We start from the raw sequence: 18788 nt of genomic DNA, 5'->3' as shown, positions 1-18788 counted from the left end.
AATATTTCAAAGCAGAAATGTGGGATTTTATTCAGCTATGTGGAAGGGGCCTGAGTGTACTTAGAAAAGCCACAATTGGATATGTTAGTTTAGAGGGCTTTCTATCAGTTTTGGCTGACACATCTGGCTCAGTAATTCTTGAAAAGGTATAGCTTGGTCACTGTGCTACAAATACTGGTAACTTCAAGATTAGAATACTGCATTGTACTACAGTAGAGTCCCACTTATCCAACATAAACAGGCTGGCAGAATGTTAGATAAGCAAAAATGTTGGATAATAAGGAGAGATTAAGGAAAAGCCTATTAAACGTCAAATTATATTATGATTTTCCAAATTAAGCACCAAAACATCATGTTTTACAACAAATAGACAGAAAAAGCAGTTCAATACATGGTAACATTATGTAGTAATTACTGTATTTACGAATTTAGCACCAAAATATCGTATTGAAAACATTGACTACAAAACATTGGCTACTAACAAGTTGACTACAAATAAAGATAGAATTGCATAAAATGAACTTACAGTAACAACATTGTTGGAAGTTAAATTCGTAAAAAGTTCAGTCCTTGCTGCCTAGAGAAACAGCTGTGGATCCGGGCAGAAAGCAGAATGTGTTGGATAATCCAGAATGTTGCATAAGCGAAGATTGGATAAGCAAGACATTACTGTATATGTGAGATTGCCCTTAAAATTGGCTTAGAAGTTAATGCAGTTATTGCAGTTGTCTTTTACGAGCAAGTATAAAGCCCTTAACAACCCAGGATGTGGATATCTGAGAGTACCTCTACCCCCATCAATCTGCCCCATCACTGATGATGTCAGAAGAGGAATTCAGATGATTCTTCATGAGCCTGATGTTTTTTTGGAGATCACTTGGGGCTAAACTTTTAAAGTACTTGCTCCCACACTGTGGAATTCCTTTCCAGTTGATATTGTTTTCAACAGTTGCAAAATATATTTTTATTTATTTCTCAATAACAAGCCAATTTTTTCTGGATTCTGTATACAATAAATTTAAAATATATAGCACTGATAAATATTGTAAATAAATGCCTATCTTCAAATCACCTCCTCTCCACAAGCACAGCAAGCTAAAGAACAACAACATTTCTATGCATTCTTTAGTGGATAGTTTGACAATTGCTGATCTAGGCTTTTCCATAGCTCGGGCAAATGCACACTCAACTCTTACCCTGCTTAACTTGTTACACCTAGAGAGAAAATATTTTATAGCATCAAGAAATTGTAAATGCCTCTTAGAGAGAAAATAAGATGTTCTCTAAAAGAAACTATAATTTGAACTCTTCTGAAGAAATAAAATCAAAACCCAAATGAAATAAACACCTGCAGGGCAGTAACTGATGAACATTTCCTGGACAAAATGATCAGGTTAGTAGATCCCTATTAATTCCAGACAGTTTTGCAGAAGATTATTTTCTGTATCCCAGCTTTCAGGCCTAGTTTTAAAACAGACGCTATCTGCCTCATTGTGTGCTATGATGTTTTCTGAGGGAAAGATACTGTAGAGGAAAGTGCTCCTATGTGTTCTCTTGACTACACTGTTGTTTTGCCATTACCCACGATACAATTAAAAAAAAAAACCTGTCCATGTTGTGTTTTGGAGATACTGTTTTTCCGTTCCATTCCTTCCTGGATAATAAAATGGCACTGGAAGATTATTGCTTGACCACTTGGCAGTTGTGTTCAGGTTCCCACTGGGAGGTATTCTTTCCTCATGCTGCTGATCATCTCGAAAAAACAGTTATGTAAGATAATTTGGAAATTTGGACTGATATGTTCCCTAAATATAGATGACATCCAGCTCTATTTCTTTTCATCGAAGTCTGATGAGACTTTAGGTGTGCCTGGTTCATATATGGACATGGTAATGGACTGGATGAAGATGAATTTGGAGCACCTGAATTCCACATTGTTGCTCGATCCATGGATCGGAACACCTTCTGTACTTTAAGGCTGATAAATACCAACTGTTATCGTACAGGACAGAAATCGCCTAGTTTCAGTTTACCCATGCTCTGATAGGGCTACAAGGACCTGATGTTTCCACGTATTATGCCAGTATTATCTGTACTTGTTTCTGATCTATTTCCATATTGCTTTGACATTTAAAGTTCTTGAAACCAGATTATGGGAAGGCTGACCTTTTCTCACATGTACATATCCAAACAGTAAAATCATATCTGAAGGCTTTTCCCAGTGTGAAGATAAACTGAGTGAGAAACCATATGCGTACTAAGTGAAGGGCAGCAGGTGGTTGCTATGAAGAGGGTCTTTTCATATTTACTTATGAGAGAACAAAACATAAGAGAAATCAATGGGATTTATACCTGGGGAAACACCTACAGAAGTGTAATGTAGAGGGAATTATTGCAGTCTGACTAGTGAGTCTATGATGATTCTATTGAACACAATTTATTGTGAGTAAGCACATCTAGAATTCAGCTATGAGCATGGAGTTCTTTATTTGTTGATGAAACATAGTACATTGGCTCTGATTGATTGGGTAGATTAAGTTGAATTAAGATTCTGCACTAAAGTATCAAGTGTTGCTGAAAGACAGATTTATGCTACTTGTCCCAGCCTCCACAAATGTATTCTCTAAATGTGTTGATTATCTAAGCCTTCCACAGAAATTCAAGTATAGTTGACTCATTGCTATCTTTGTGAGAACATTTAGTGCACGCACAACAAGCCTCCCAGCCTACATGATTATTTTGGCCTGCTGGATAAAATGTAAGCATTTCTTTTTCATTGTACAGCTTACAAAATTATGTGAAAGTATTTGAAGACTCTTCATTATGACATGTTAATGGCATAGGAGATAAAGCATTGTAATTTTTTCCCTGTATTTCAAAAGTAACACAAAAAATGGCGGTGACAGCATTGTATGGCTCCTTCCATATGCTATGGATCTCCTCACATTACCCAGCGATTCAAGGAAGAGTTGGTCACTAGCATCATATAAGAGGGAGGTATAAGGCCTGGCCCAAACCTGTAAAGGTAGTGTGACAAGGAAAAAGTATGCATTATTACATGTGCTTTGTTCTGCTCCTCCTTTTTAGATTCAGAAACTTTGGAGTAGTGGAGGTGGGTTGATAATCACCTGATACTACACTATATCATGCATTTCCTCATTGGGTCTGTGACTTGCTAGGTGCATTAAAAACCTTATTTGTTGTCGTTGCTGTTGCAGCAACATTGCAAAACATAGAGATAATGGGGAGAGGGTAAATGTAGACTTGAAAATTGCAAGATTGAAATGAAAGGGTTGAAAAATAAGGTGAGTATGAAAAGGAAAGAACTAGAGATGTAAAAACTCTGTGGTCATGCTGGAGAAAACGTGCCAAAGATGATGATAACGTCAGATGCAGAGAAAACAGTGTGGTGTGAAAAGATAGGGAAGGAACTGGAGTTTTAAAAAACTCCAGTTTTGGCAAGTGGAACGGAAGGACTGACAGAATGGCAGAAAACATAAGCTATGAGGAATGGAAAAAAAGAAGGGATGGGTATCATGACAGAGAAAGATAAAAGAAAGGAACGTTAAAAGATAAACTGCTCTGAAGTGTTCATTGATGATACGGAAAGTAAGTGAGAGAAAACAACTTCCCATGGAGCACAGTGAGAAACAGGTAATTAACAGATAACAACATCCAAGGAAAACACTGAGTTCACATGCTTTTAAGTGATTAATATAGTAACTAACAGTAATTTACTCTTCTTCACTAAATGGAAATTTATAAAAAAAAATTGCTGTCAACATTTGAACCCTTGGCATTCTGTGATAGATTTTAATAATATGGAATTGTCCTATTTACCTTGCTGAGTAAACTGAACATGTGAATAATAGAGTTATTGACTTATTTGGTCTTTCTCTGACTTTTTTGTGATTTTAAATTCAGTTGCTGGAAAAGGATAATTAAGATTGCTGGGAAAGGAATTTAAGGGGAAAATATATTTTTAATTTATTATGAGTTTGTCATTTAAATCTTTCTTGCAATTGTCATGGCAAAGGGTTGGACAGGATGAGCTCTTCCAACTCTTTGACTCTATTATTGAGACTATTAGTTTGAAATGTAAAGTTTTCAGGGAGACATAATGTACCTGCAGCTAGTTTCCCCAGTAGTCTCTTGTGTCTCCTGCAGACTTAATGCTGCCCACTTCTTCCATTACATTGTAAGGAATGAAGAGCCCACAGCAGAGCCCCTAGCAGAGCCAATTTCTCGCTACTTTTTATCTCATTTTTTGAGGGAACTACTGTAAAATTGTAAAGATATTATCATGGCAGGCATGGTGATAAATAATGAAGTGCCATTAATCATGAGCACAATACATATGTTTACCTGCTATGTTGATATTAATTCTTTAAAGAAATTCCATGATGAATATGTTCATATCAAGGCCAGAAAGGCATGTGCCTGTCTAGCATGTTTTTCTCCATTTTAATTTTCTAGTTGACACTCAAAAGAAACAATTCTTGATCTAGGTTATTTTTATTGAAGCCTGTGGGGATGATACTCTGCCTGGAAAACCATGTGAGCATTGAGGATGTCTGGAAGCATTGGCTTTTCCCATTTGTTTCAGTATACACTACAAAATCCCATAGTTAGAAGGAAATGTAAATACACAACTTCCTGGCCAAAGTATGCATGTGTCAAGAGATTAGAGTGGTCATTGAATCTTGATGCTCTTGAAAGAATTTAGCATCAAGATCAGTCTTATGAGTAACCCAACACACATTTACTTACAAGTAAAATTCATTGATTCAGTGAAACTTAGATTGCTTCCAGACAGTGCCAGAAGCTGTGTTTTAAAAGTGGGTTTAAAAATATGGGGACCTGGCAGCAGGTCCACACACAGACCTGTCAGTCCTGGGATATGGTCCTCTGCCATCCTCACAGTCTTCTTTTGAAGTGAAACAAGATGGAGGGCAGCTGGGGAGGACATCTGGCTGAAGTTTTTTTTAAAAGCATTCACTCTGTTATGCACTGGACCATATATGTGCACATGTAAATATCTTAATATAAATATAAGTAGATTTGTGTGTGCGCATATGAGTTCCAGTGCATAACGGAGGGATTGTTTTTTTAAAAAAAACCTTCAGTCTGATCTGTTTTTTTCACAATTCTTAATTCATCTTCTGCTTAAGATTATAAAGTGTAAAAGAAAGAGTTTTAGGGAGTTCTAATTGGTTTTCATTTGTGCTTCCCTTAAACCACCTCTGTGTCTGTCTGACAGCCCAATCAGCTGATCAGCTGTTTTGGGCTTTTAAAAAGTGCATGTGCTCTGGAACAGTCTACACAGGGGGAAGAGAAGGAAAGCGTGTGTTTTGTATGACTGCAGGGATATACAGTCATGTGAAGGTGCACATTTTTCAGCCAGAATCGGGTTATAAACACCTTTTTAACATGTGTTTTTAATCTCTTAACCCTCCTGCACTTCGGCTAACTGTCATTTAGTCACACACACTCCTTTTAACCCAGTTACTTTTGGGTTTTACAGCACATGTAGAAGGGCCCTCACTCCTTAGAAAGGATTGCAGCTTCAACAAGCTATTTGTCAAAGTGATAACATATTGTAATGATTGTTCATTGTCTCACCAAGTATAATGACATTCTGGCAGTTTCTCTTTCCCCAAGCTTTCAGTTTGAACCAATGGTATTACATATAGTCATACTGACATTTTTTTTAAGTACAATGTCAGCAGATAACGTAAGCCAGGAACTGTGGCTCTGTAGAAGCTCCTGGACTCTAAATCCCATCAAGCCCACCCCTATGGCTAGTGGATAGGAATGTTGATAGTTGTATTTCAACAAAATTGAAAAGACCACAGATTCCCCACTGATGAATAAAGCAGTGGTCATACCCTTAAAGGTTGTGAGAAGCTGGGTTTGTACAGTTTTCATATTTGAGGAGCAAGCTTGTCTTACTCAAAAGTCCCACTTGGTTCCAGTATTTTTAAGAGCTCCAAAAATGTAGTACTATATGAGCTGCAGATTATTATTGATTTCTAAGACTATAAGAAAGAACAAAACTTAATTTTATATAATCTTTTTAGAAGAATTGATTTACAAGATCATAAGTATTTATTACAGTATTATAATCTTGCCATAATCTTGTGAGTTGCCTTTTGCTGGGAACATTCAGCAGACCACCAGTTTCTGTGATACACGCACTATACATACACACATTTGCAGTGACAACAACAACAATAATAAGTTTATTTTGTATCCCGCCACCATCTCCCCCGGAGGGGACTCGGGGTGGCTCACAGAAATATCAGATACAAAACAATAACAATGTACAATACATCAATAAACAACAACAATAACTATCGTATCTGAAGTCCTTCACCAGGACTAGGAAACACAAAGTCCATAGGCTGTATGTAGCACTATTTTGATCCCTACTTCAAATATGTTTTTTGCTTCCTGAATTTCCTTTAAAACAAAGTGTACATTCTTTTTGTCTCTTATTTGCAAACAGTATTTCACACATACAAGCACTAGTCTTGCAAATGGCACACGTCAAGGGTGTAAGCCTTGCTTTCACCACTATGGTGACTTTAAAATAAAAAAAGTCATTACTAATTTGAATTAAGAACAGGGCAGCTCCCAATGGGAGATGCAATGCACCCACTCACACCAAGAAGCTGCCTAATCTCAATTTATATGGACATGGTTTTCATGTATTCATATGTGTGCAATTCGATAGCTAAGATTTCACTTCAGTTTACCATGACATAATCTGAAAACCCAGATTTAGATTGGCTTTTGTGTGTAGCTCATTTTCTCCATTGTCTTGCAGCTGAAACTCTAGAAGAAAAGCCTGCAGATTCGTTGCAAGATTTGTACCGGTCTTTGGAACTAGCTAGTTTGACCCCTTTGGGAGACCTTCAAATATCTACCAAAATGGAATACAAGAAATTTTTTATCAAACGCTGCAGTGATCCAGTGGTCAATGAAAAATTGCATCAACTGCGAATTCTGAAAAGCACTTTAAAGGTGAGTTGAGGAGCAGCAAACAAATCTCACAAAATCTTATGGTTCACTCCGGCACTAGAAAATGCTATGGGCATAAATCATTTACAACCCCAAATAGTGGGGGTTTGTTTCAGCATTTTCAGTTCTAATTTCCAGTTGTCTTGATTCATGAACAGTTCATCTGCATTTGGTTCATACAGCTGTGAATGATGGTCATGTCATGAATATTGTCATGATGTTTTAATAGTTACGAACACAAGATGATTTGGTCTGCTTTTAAGATTTCTAAAAAAGCCATTAGTTTCACTGTGAAACTAATGGCGTGACTATATTATCTAAAAAACCCATACTGAACTTGAGTGGACCACTAACTGTTTTCATGGAACGCAGTGATTTCCAGTGAGTATCACAGAATCTTTTGGTTTAAACTGATTTTGCCCCACTTTTGACGAAGTCAGGGGAATACTCCAGAGTTGGCTCAAAATTCAGAGTATCCTGGGGCTCCAGGGCAGGTTGACAGTGGGTTTGAGTTTGATTTGGGCCATTCCACTATCCAGGCTGAAGGCAGTTGGGATTTACACTGCTCTGAGAATTGCTTTTTAACCTGAACATATTAAATACTGTGACAGACATGGGTTTCCCAAATGTCAGAGATAAGTTCCATGTATCTGAAATGGAAGGCTAGAGACCACAAAGGCTTCTACAGGTTCACCGTCCTGTATCTGGAATTCCAAAATCTGAAATATTCAAAAAACCCAAATTGTCTATATGGAAAGCTGAGATAGTGACACCTTTGCTTTCTGATGGTTCAGTGAAAACAAACTTAGGTTCATGCAGAATTTTATTAAATTATGTGCATAAAATTACCACATATAAGGTGTATATGACACATAAACTAATTTCATGTTTGGGCTTAGGGTCTCATCTCAAAAGTGTCTCATGTTTTCATATGCAAATATAGGAATTCCAAAATAAAATTTAAAAATCCAAAATACTTATTGTCAAAAACATTTTGAATAAGGGATACTCAATCTGTACTGAAGAAAATATGCTAACCTTTAGAATGTCACAAGACTCTGTTGCTTTATCTGTAACTGATGAACACAGTTACTCCTTGCAACCTCTTCAGTTTCTTAATTAGGCATCTTTGTGTGCATTTGACCTCACTTTTATGTTTTGTTAATTTTTTTCCTTTTTCTTAAAACCATGCTCTTCTCTCACCCTTTCTGTCTTCTTGAGTTACTTCCCCTTTTCCTGGTTCATGCATAGATACATACTTGATTAGAAAAGCTGTTTTTTCTGTTATTCCCAAATAAGATGCATCCCCCCACAGCTTTACATTGAATCATGAATTTAGGATAAAAAACAGAGTCTTGTTTGTCTGTTCTCATTTTAAAAGCATTTAGGAACCTCCTTGTTTTCTTATCAGGAAAGTGCTTTGATATGTGTTTTAAAATGCATTCAACAAGAACAAATGGTTTCACTCTTTTGTTCTCAAAGGGAATTGAATGCTAAGACACCTCAGGTTAATTGTTGCCCATTTCAAATCCAATTTCTTGATGTCTTTCAGGCCAGAGAAGAAGAAGTAGCCATCATAGATAAAGTTCTGGATAATCCAGACTTGACATCTAAAGACTTTCAAGACTGGAAACAAATGTATCTTGATCTGTTCCTGGATAATTCACAGAACAATCTCTCAGAGGACCCTGCTAATGACTCTGATGAAGTTGATGCACTTCTAGACTCTCTAGCGCATACTCATTCCTACATTGAAACGCATGTATAAAAAGAAAAATATCAGGTTTTTGTTTTCACTCTCTGCAGCTTTCCAGATCTACTTTAGTGCACAGAGTAGATTTTATATCAGTCTACAAGAGATCTATTTTAATGTTTCTGATATGAGTTCAGTGCAATTTCCATGGTCATTGTGTGAATAGAAACTTACATATTTTCTATGCTGCTGATGTTCAATTTATGTTTACAAACTCTGACTATGATCCAAAGGAGGAGTCATGGGAGAGGACCATGATGCACAACTCTTATTGTTGGAGAGAAAAGCTGCTTTTCAAACTGAAGAGAAACACATATCTAGCTTCTCTCGATCATAACCACTGTATTTATCAATTTTTTTAAAGAAAACTTTAAGAATAGGTATTTTGGAGGATTACATTGATTTCTCAAGGGAAAGTTGGCATAAGAGCAGTGTTTTACTACAGAAAGTCAGGCTGTTTCCTATTTTATTAGTATATAACTGTTATTAAGAGTTACATTTTCAAAGTGCAGCTTTTGTTTTGGCCAGCGTGATAATTAAACTTTTATATTTGGTGGAATATTTTAGATATTTTCATAAATTATAAAAAGTGTAGTACTGTGATAAGAACTGCATTTTAAAGAAAAGAGTCAGGGAATAAGGAAAAAGGGACTTTCATAATATGCTTGGATATTTAAAAAGTCAAAGCTTTGTTTTTGTTTATTTTACATTCTTTTGAAAGATGATTAGCAGACAATCTATGGCACAGAATTAGTCAAGGACAAAGGGCTGTTTGTGTTTTGGTTTTGACACAGATTTTAACACATGTAAGCTCAACTATCTAATTACCCATTTCTCAGCCTCTTCTTACTTATATACAGGGGGGTTTCTATTCTTAAAGCATGAATAATTTTTCTTTTAAGTCAACATTTTAACTGTTTTGAAATTGTCTGTTCAAGACAATTCATGCTTTGAACTTTGAGAACATACTGACAATTCTAGGGAAAGGGAAGAGGTATGAGTGTTTGTTAAAAACATTTGTCCACCTCATACTAGAGGTACCCCTTTTTGGTGGGCGGAATTATCAGTAAAGTGCATGGGTTCAAAAGATTAATTTCAAAAGGTATCAGATTCACACATAAACCAAATATTCTTTACTTTTAAAAAAGAGTTCCTTGGAAGTTCATTTGAATATTTTAAACTAAAAGGAACTGCGAACAGTAACAAGTAACATATTGAAAGTCATATCTGCAGTTATATGCCGCATATTGAAGTACTTTGGCCACATAATGAGAAGGCAGGAAAGCTCAGAGAAGATCATGATACTGGAAAAAAATGGAAGGAAAAAGGGGCCGACCAAGGGCAAGATGGATGGATGGTATCCTTGAAGTGACTGGCTTGACCTTGAAGGAGCTGGGGGTGGCCACGGCTAACAGGGAACTCTGGCGTGGGCTGGTCCATGAGGTCACGAAGAGTCGGAAGCAACTGAACAAATAGACAACAAGAACATGCCACATATAGTCTATTAACTTACAAATAGCTGGACTGTAGCCAGCAAAGCTGCAATAGTAGTATTTTTATTTTATTCATACCATTTGCTTAGGCATTCCTTCTTGAAAATCTAGATGTTTCCCCCTCAGACTACTTGCATTCCCATTTGTTCCCCAGTTATCTCATCCTTTCATTTTAAAGTGCGGATTTCCAGTTATTTCAGATTCTGAAGCAGGTGTAGCACAAACCTTTCAGGTTTGAACTAGTGATACTGCTGTTTAGAGGTGTGGTTCAGTGTGAGCGTGCAGTCCTGCCTCTCACCAATACGTGTTTGTTTTTGAGCTTTTCCAAAGGGAGAGCTCCTTACACTAGCAATCAGAAGGCACTATACAGCCATTTTGTCTTCCCCTGTCCCTTTTCCATGGTAAGAGCAGACAGAAGAAGCATGGGAAAGTAAGGGAGGTTGCAAGTGGCAGATAATGATATCTAGAGGTCCACATAAAAGTTGATGAATGAAGCAGGATGATTTTAAAAGGTCATCTGTAACCATGCTATGTCTCTATTCTTTATTCGGGAGCTCTTAGAGTTCAAAATACTGCAGGTTTAGCTAGTTTCAAAAGGATAATAAGATAATCTTGACCAGAGAGTCAAGTGAACATTTTACCTCATATTTGGTTTGAAACTGTAGCGGGAGAGGCGCTCTCAACTCTTGAGTATGTGTATGTGCCTGCCTATCAGAATGACTTAAGACCCCAGTCATACTTGAATTGGAGCCTGTTGTATCAAATTACACTGTAGTGTGAAAGGTTTGCTTTGGAGAATGGGGATCACTCAATTCTCATTGATAAGAGGTGGTGATCCCATGCTACTGTGTCAGGACTGGTGTTAATTGAATCTTGTGTTGTGCTGTAGGAAAACATTTTGGCTTCTGCTTCCTTCAGCAATCATGAAACTAAGTATATAATGGAGATATCATCATCCTCTTGGTGTCCTGCAGATGCTTTGGACTACAACTTCCAGAATTGCTTACCATTGGCCTGGGGCTGATGAGAACTGATGCCCAAAATATCTGGAAGGTGTCATGTTAGAGAAGATTGGCATACTGCCTTGATCAAACATTGGTGTATTTCACCTAATATGTACCCAGTGGGGGAGAGGTTAAGACAGAGCTCTTCTCCCTTGACATCAGTTACTGTTTCATGGCATAAACAAGCATCATATCTAGTTCCCCACATTTTGCCCTTTCTCTTCAAAGAGTATTTTGGACTGTAGTTACCAGAATCCTCCAGCCAGCATAGCAAGGCTCGTTTTGGAGTACTGCTTTGGAGTACAGTACAGTGTTTTGAACAATGTTTCTGTTTGAACTACAGTTGCAAGAGTCAGCCATTCAGCACTTGCTTGGGGACTCTGGGAACTGCAGTCCAAAAAGTGACATCTCCAAGCCCAACAGCAATCGTTTGTGATATAAAAGAGGAAAGCATGGGTGAAGTTTCCTTGGCATTACTGATCAGTATGGCAAGGCAATTAATTGCACGATTATTCCTCAGTTGCACCAGCCCTTGCATCTTAAATAGCAAGTTCATGATGCTTTTGCTGGAAATACTCCAGGTGATAAACTGTGGATGCTTTGTAGTTGACTCATCAATACCTTCCTCACTGTTTATTCTCACATTGCAAGAAATTAACTGCATTTTGAAGGTCCCTCGTATGTCACAGAATTGGCCTTGAGACACCCAAGCTGATATAGCCAATCTCCTAATAATTGAAAATGCAGCTGAGGTTGAAGCATTTGCGATGAAACCTGTCTGTGCCTGACTAGGGATATACGCAGTAAAGTCAAAACCATATGTTTTTGCCCTTTTATCAGCACTTGATTCTTGTCATGATTGTGCATGACAAAATAAATCGCCTTGTGGCTTCTTAATGCTTTTCTGCACATGTGAGGAGTTGAGATATGAGCTGATCGATACCTGGGCAAAAGGAAAAAAGGTAAGTCTTTTTAAATGAGTCTGTTTGAGAAGTTGCGCTTTCTAACCTAGCTTCCAGCTATTACCTGTTCAGCTCAGTGAATGTACTTCTAAACTTTTAAAGAGCATTATGTGTTCTGCTCTTGGACTAAGCTTAAAATCAAAGGATAGTCCATTTCTTTTCAATTGCATTTTTGGATTGCAAACGTCTTGCAAATTTTGCACAATTGTACAGGAGAGTGGCCTTTTAAAAGCTAATTTTACGTAAATCTGTATTCTGTTGAACCTGAATGACAAACCATGCATATGTATGGAATTCCAGGTCCAGTGAAAATGTTTATATCATCTACAAGATTCTGTTTGTATAAACAATTTATTGACTGCATGACTCGTTTGTTATAATTTGTGATATTTTGAATATTTCTCACATAAAAATGCTTGACCCTGAAATGAATTATGATATTTCTTTCAGATGCTAAGATTCAGTTTCTCCCTCCCTCCTTCTCTCCCTCCCACATAGTCCCACAGAGCCTATAAGTTGGCTTATACCATAAAATAAAATACCATAAAACACAGTATCTTACATCATCAACAACAAACCAAGATAGAGCGACGAGGAAAGAGCAAATTGGCAACAGATAAAACCCAATATTAGAAGCTCCTTGATTAGGAAGAAGTGTAATTTCCTTTTAAAAAAATCTAATCATGAACTTTAGTCTTTTGCCTTATACTGAAGCAGTCTCCTTGTATGAGAAGAATGATGCAACACAGGGTTCATCTAAATTGTGGAATCTGCAGTTTGACACCATTTTAACTGCCATGGCTCAGTGCTGTGGAATTTGGGAGTTGTAGTTTGTTGACAGAGAAGGCTAAAGACCTTGTAAAACTACAACTCTCATGATTCCATTGCATTGAGCCAGGGCTATGGTATCAAACTGCATTCATTCTAAAGTATAGATGCACCCACAGTGGACATAAGACCCTGTGCATAAGACCCTTGAAAGATCAAATAGTTTGCAACACAACACCAGCAGAGACTCCGGCATGAACATAAACTCCTCTATCCGGCTGGCTATGCAATTCTGGGGCAGAGTGAGCTCATGCCAGCATGTTCTCGGGACTCAGCTGTCAGGCAGTTTGCATAACGACCTGTTGCTATGCAACAGTTCTCTTGCTTGCACATTTTCTTGGTGAAGACGGTGTTATGAACTGTTAAAGATAAACATTCAACCTCATCTTGTAAGATTGTCTAGCTTGAAACAGTCCTGCTGTATTCATTTTGCTCATTTTCCCTAAATGTACTTTCCCCAAACATCTATACTGCGTGGCATTAAGACTAAAGGAGATATCCTGTAAAATGAGTTTAAAATGCATATAACATATAATTTATACCACTCTTCCCACACTGAAATCATATAGTGTAAACTCTGTTAGTCAATGTTGCTTAAAATTAGACCATTTATAATTATTGAATCTAACCAAAAATGCCTTTTAATGCAGTATCACTAACTCTCAAAATAAACAAGTATAATATATAATACATACATCAGCCTTTATTAGCATTCTGTAGCTTTGTGGGAATGTTGAGAAACCAAAATTTTCCCACTAGTATGATCTGGAATACAAGATTTTATTTCCTGAATTGCTATAATTGAAGAGAGTGTGGGTGCAAGTGCTATTCATCTCTATTAAAATTAAACTTTTTGATAATATTTCCCTTTTAATTTAATGTAAAGAACTGCTATCATTCTTTCTTGTTGTAAGATTCAGCAGCTCCATTAATTTCACTGATAAAAACTGGGAAGCAGGGAAACAGCTTTTGGGGATAAACTATTTTACTTTTCCATTTGAAAATACTGTCTCCAGTTTGAAATTCCAGCACCACTTAAAAAGCAAGAACTATTGCCTTTTTATTACGAGACATCCGTATAATTTTAAGCCCTTCTAGATGATCTGTAAGGATCATGTTTCAGTGAGGTGTAGCCCCAGCATTTGGTCTCTTTTGTTGTTGAATGTCCTGCGTTTCTTTCAGTTCAGAAAGTTGTAGCACAGCACATTGCAATCCATACCAAGGCAAGGAGGCTTTGCAGATTTCTTCCCAGCAATCATTGTCTATATCATAGCCCACTACATCCTGAGTTGGAATCTCCCGGGAATCTTGCCATTTCTTCCCTCCAATGAGAAGGGCAGTTTCCTCCACTACTGCTAAGCCATAACTAAATCGGTCATAAACCAATGGCCTTAAGCGAGTCCATTGATTCTGGTCAGGGTCATATTTTTCAATTTCAGAAAATGGTTCATAAAGTCCTAAAAATGTAAAAATTGACTCTCGGATTGTGGCCATCTGATGCCCAAATCGAGCAATGCTCATTGGGGCTTGCTTTTTCCATTGCCCTTCTATCATACTCAATGCGTATAAATCCTTACTTGTATTACTATGATCCATGTATTTGCCCCCTGATATATAGGCAGTGTTCTTGCAAACAGTGCCAGCATGACCATGGATTTTACTTGGCAAATCTTGAACTTTTGTCCAGGTGTCTCGGCTAATGTTGTAGACTTCAACGGAAGAATGCAATGATCCATTCTCCCCTTGCCCGCCAATTGCAAGGATCTTGTTTTCTAGCACACAACAAGAAAAAAGGCATCGCTTTTCCAGCATCCCAGTAATTTGTATCCATTTGTTAAATCTAGGATCATATCGATGGACTCTGTTTGTAACGATCAAAGAGGGACTTTGGCAATCACTCTGTGAATTTTCTGTCTCCCCGCCTAGTACATAAAGGAAGTTACCAACTGTACACACGCAGTGATTTTGCATCCTGTCTGGTACTTGTGTTAAAATTTGCCATTTGTGGTTGTAAACGTCAAACGCTACCACATCCCTGAAGGGCCCTACATCTTCAATCATACCTCCAAGCAGGATAATCCTTGTTTTCTGATTTCTCATGGTGCTGTACGTATCTTGAAGGAGAGGTTGTCTTAAGATGAGTGAATGATAATTTATTGCTTTTATAATTAAGCATTTAATGGAAGCTGTCAGAGGCACTTCTGACTGAGTGTAGGTTTTTCTCAGATCTTCAACTGGAATGAGACCATATCTTATATGCTCCAAAATGCTAGTTGCGTGCGTTAACCTCAATTTGTCATACTTCAGCCACTTTAGTAATAGATCTAGCAAAATTGACTCTTTCACCATGGGCACATCGGGAGACTTTACTATTTCCTTCAAAGAGTGAAAGTTCAGTTCTAGCAATCCTGCCAAATCCAAATCCAGGAGTTTCCAGAGATTGAAAATTAGATACTTTTCCGCAGCAGATAAAGCATCTGGAAGATAGAATTTTGCAGCAATGTTGGCAGAAAAGCAGCAGTTCTCCAGAGTCAGATTATTAGCTAGGAATTGGCTGCACAAGCCAATTGCTTCAGTCACTTGCAAGTAAGTAACAGCTTCCAAAGTGTCTTCCAAACTGGCAAAAGACAAAGGCAACCAAGAAGTATAAATGAAATCCAAAACGTGTTGCAAACCAGTTGCTGAGATGACTTGCAGGTGAATAATGGCAGCCCTGGATTCTTTGGTATAGCTCTTGAACATGGCCCTGAAGTAATCACTGGAACAGGCCAGCAGAGACTTGTGGGCCGGGAATTCATTTTCTTTCACCTTCAATAAAATGTCGCACAGCAAGCCTTCAGCTCGGAGGGTTTGATACTGAGAGAGCACAGCGCTACAATGTCCTTTGCAGTAAGACAGGAAATAATTCATTGTAGAGAGCAAAATGCTCCAAGGCTCTTTTTTAGCCAATAAAAAGGGAAGGGAAGAAGCTGCAGTTATGCATTAAGTCAACTGTGCAAGGAAGATTTTGAAGAACAAGCATCAGCTTCTTGAGCTGGTGACGAAGAGCCCACTTAATAATCTGACATGCCTCTCCAGTTAAGCCTCCTTTTAGTACATTGTCTCATGCATTCATTCATAAAGCCAATTCTAGTAACAATCTTCAGGCATTCATTTCTCTCACCTCCATTTCCTGCTTAAGGATAGATGGTCCACAGGAGATGGGATGACTTGCTTGGACAGCATCAGGTGACAGAGTTGAGAGATAGATGACATTAAGTGATGTTTTGCCAGCTCAGATATTTCTTATGGCTCTTCTTTCTCCTTAAGAAGATTAAATAGGTCTTCTGTGGCTAATCATGCATGAAGAAAGACAGAAAGAGGACTGAACTTTGCCGGAGCTTTTGTCCAAGCTCTGTATTTCACTCTTAGATAAGTTTAGTCCTTATTCCCCCAGGGCTAAGAAGCCATGTACGGAGATCACTCTTCATAGGAAATCTCAGCTGAAAATAAAATCAGCACCTCCAGATTAGAGTGGGAGGACTTTGTGAACACGTAGACCTTTTAGCCTGGGAGCAGACAAACAAGCAAAATATGAGGATTAGTCAGTGGTTTAATCTGTCCTGCATTTTGGACCCGTTTAGTTCATATGATATCACCATAAGGCACAGAGACCAGAATAGAAGGCAAACACTAGCTCCCTTGTCATAGCTGTCCAAACGTTAAACTGAGATGGGCAGGAGACCAAGGGAGCAACAGAGGAGAGCAGTAATGTTACAAGGACTGCCAGCCAAAAACTATCTGACATTGAATGACCCATATGGAAATCATGTGGCAACACATTTCTTCAGTAGTGTGGCAAAAATAGAACTGCAGTTATGTCATAGAAAGCAAGAGCTGTTTATTGTGGAATCTTGGCATAACTTGAGTTCCAAGGTAATAAGCGGCAAGCTTGAACTTCTTTGGCAAGTTCGTGAGAGTGTGAATTTGAACTGGCCAAACAAATGTTGCCAAATTAAATACAAGTGGTCAAAGATTATTGGTTATTATCACCTGGGGCTTTGAACTTCCAGTTCCTCTGAAAGGCTAAAAGCAGTCAGACATCTTAGAAGCTAACTTCCTTGTTAAGTACCTTGAGATCTATTGGAAAGATGTTCTATTTCACAGCTTTCGTTTTGAGACCATAATGGAGATGTTCAAACAAGAAGGTTGAAACATACTCGAGAACCATTATTTTCAAACACAAAAGGGATATTTAGAGAGAGAATCTCTTGTTCATCCCTACTGGTAAGTTTCATCTTTCATTAGCAGAGTTATTAAAAGGCTGTGATATTTTATTATGTCATTTGCTTTGGCTGGGTAATTTATAAAGTAACTCCACTTATAATACATGGTGTTCACATTTCCTAGGAGGAACTAAGTTCCAAGCATATGCATCTCTATTTTTTAGTAAATGTGTTTGTCATATGATAAGAAGTATATGCCCCTTTTCTGATCTGGTGTTTTCCCTGTTGCTTTGTTGTGTTGGAATTGGCTGAAGGTTGGTAAAGAAATCAAGATGCATAGCTGCGGTATTCTGTCTCTTAAAACAGAAACAAATACTAGAACAGTAATATGATGTTGCAGGGCTATGCCATTTTCAAATGGTCATGAAAAACTCCACATTTACAGTTCTTCCATATAATATTTTCAGACCATTCTCACTCAGTTTTATAGGGACCTATCACAGTGTGTTCTGGGACTGAGGGTGTGTGATTCACCCAAGGTCACCCACTGAGTTTCCACAGCTGATTGAGGAACTTAACCTGGTGTCCAGAGCCATTGTCCAGTGCTCTGCCCCACTAGAATAGCCCTAATGAATAAAGAGTTGGTTTATCCTTAAACAATGATTGAGTGGCTCTTCTCTTGTTGGGATTTTAGAAAGAATTCAGGCTGAGATCTTCAGTGACAATCCTGAAATGTAATATTTTGGAAACCCTGAGCAAGGAGCTGCATTCTGAAAAATTGGCAACTGGTTTTGAGCCAACATTTATGTGAAGGCACTTTTATAAGAAGTGCTGTTCATTTTCTCATTCCTATGGAGGTAGAAGGTTCTACAAACATTACACATTATCATAATTGTTGCTACTCCTGGGGCCACTTCCTTTTGCAAGGAGAGTCCCATTAATCCTCTGCTGTTCCCCTTTCCCTTTAAATGTCATTGTTTCTCTTTTCCTCTCACATTCTCCTTTGCCCTAATTTTGTTTCAGTTGCATTTTCTTCAAACTGAATTCAAAGTAAAAATGCTGTTTGAACTCAGCCAATTCAACAGGAAAGAGAGGAGAGGTGGACGAATCTTGCTGTTCCCAGTAAGTACTTTTGGTGGGTCTTTTTTCTGTTTCAAACTTTCCTGATCTCAGTACCTAAATTCTAGGGTTTCTCTGCTTAAATTAATAGTTTTGTAAGCTCTTTCTTAATACACTTGACCTTCTTGTTGCCTGGCCACATACTCTTTGACCATACTCACATATTTCACATGTGAAATGTTGGCAAATACATCCTTGTCCCTCTAAAGATCCAAATGATGGTCAGGTTGCCAAAACAGTTAATGTTAATGGCACTTTGGTTGAGGTGGGGGGCAAAAAGCCTATAAGAGATGAGAAGCAAAGCTGGGCTGTAAATCCTGCTCATAGTGAGCCACATCTTTGTAAAAACACTGTTCATAGAATCATAGAATAGTAGAGTTGGAAGAGACCTCATGGGCCAT

General features: G+C 37.9%; 2 protein-coding genes across 6 annotated transcripts in view; one reads left to right on the top strand and one right to left on the bottom strand.

The window, feature by feature from the left end:
- The window catches only part of cnksr2 (connector enhancer of kinase suppressor of Ras 2), a 205540-nt gene extending 192877 nt beyond the window's left edge, over positions 1–12663 (top strand). For 4 of the 5 annotated variants that reach the window (XM_003218904.4, XM_062977212.1, XM_008107310.3 and 1 more), the window contains 2 exons: positions 6830–7026; positions 8576–12663. In XM_003218904.4, the coding sequence (XP_003218952.1) occupies positions 6830–7026; positions 8576–8791 (413 nt within the window). In that variant the 3' untranslated portion in view covers positions 8792–12663. Of the gene's footprint in view, positions 1–6829; positions 7027–8575 lie in introns of those variants that run through there. The other variant, XM_062977213.1, reaches the window with a different exon arrangement.
- A 1083-nt stretch (positions 12664–13746) lies between these two features.
- klhl34 (kelch like family member 34) lies at positions 13747–15973 on the bottom strand. Its single transcript, XM_008107316.3, has one exon. The coding sequence runs from the start codon at positions 15971–15973 to the stop codon at positions 14183–14185; it is 1791 nt and encodes a 596-aa protein (XP_008105523.2). The 3' UTR covers positions 13747–14182.
- Between the last annotated feature and the right edge of the window lie 2815 nt (positions 15974–18788).

Source organism: Anolis carolinensis, chromosome 3 (assembly GCF_035594765.1).
Source record: "Anolis carolinensis isolate JA03-04 chromosome 3, rAnoCar3.1.pri, whole genome shotgun sequence".
Classification (NCBI taxonomy): domain Eukaryota; kingdom Metazoa; phylum Chordata; class Lepidosauria; order Squamata; family Dactyloidae; genus Anolis; species Anolis carolinensis.
Note: the sequence above shows the minus strand (reverse complement) of the source record. Positions and strands in the feature narration are given on the sequence as shown.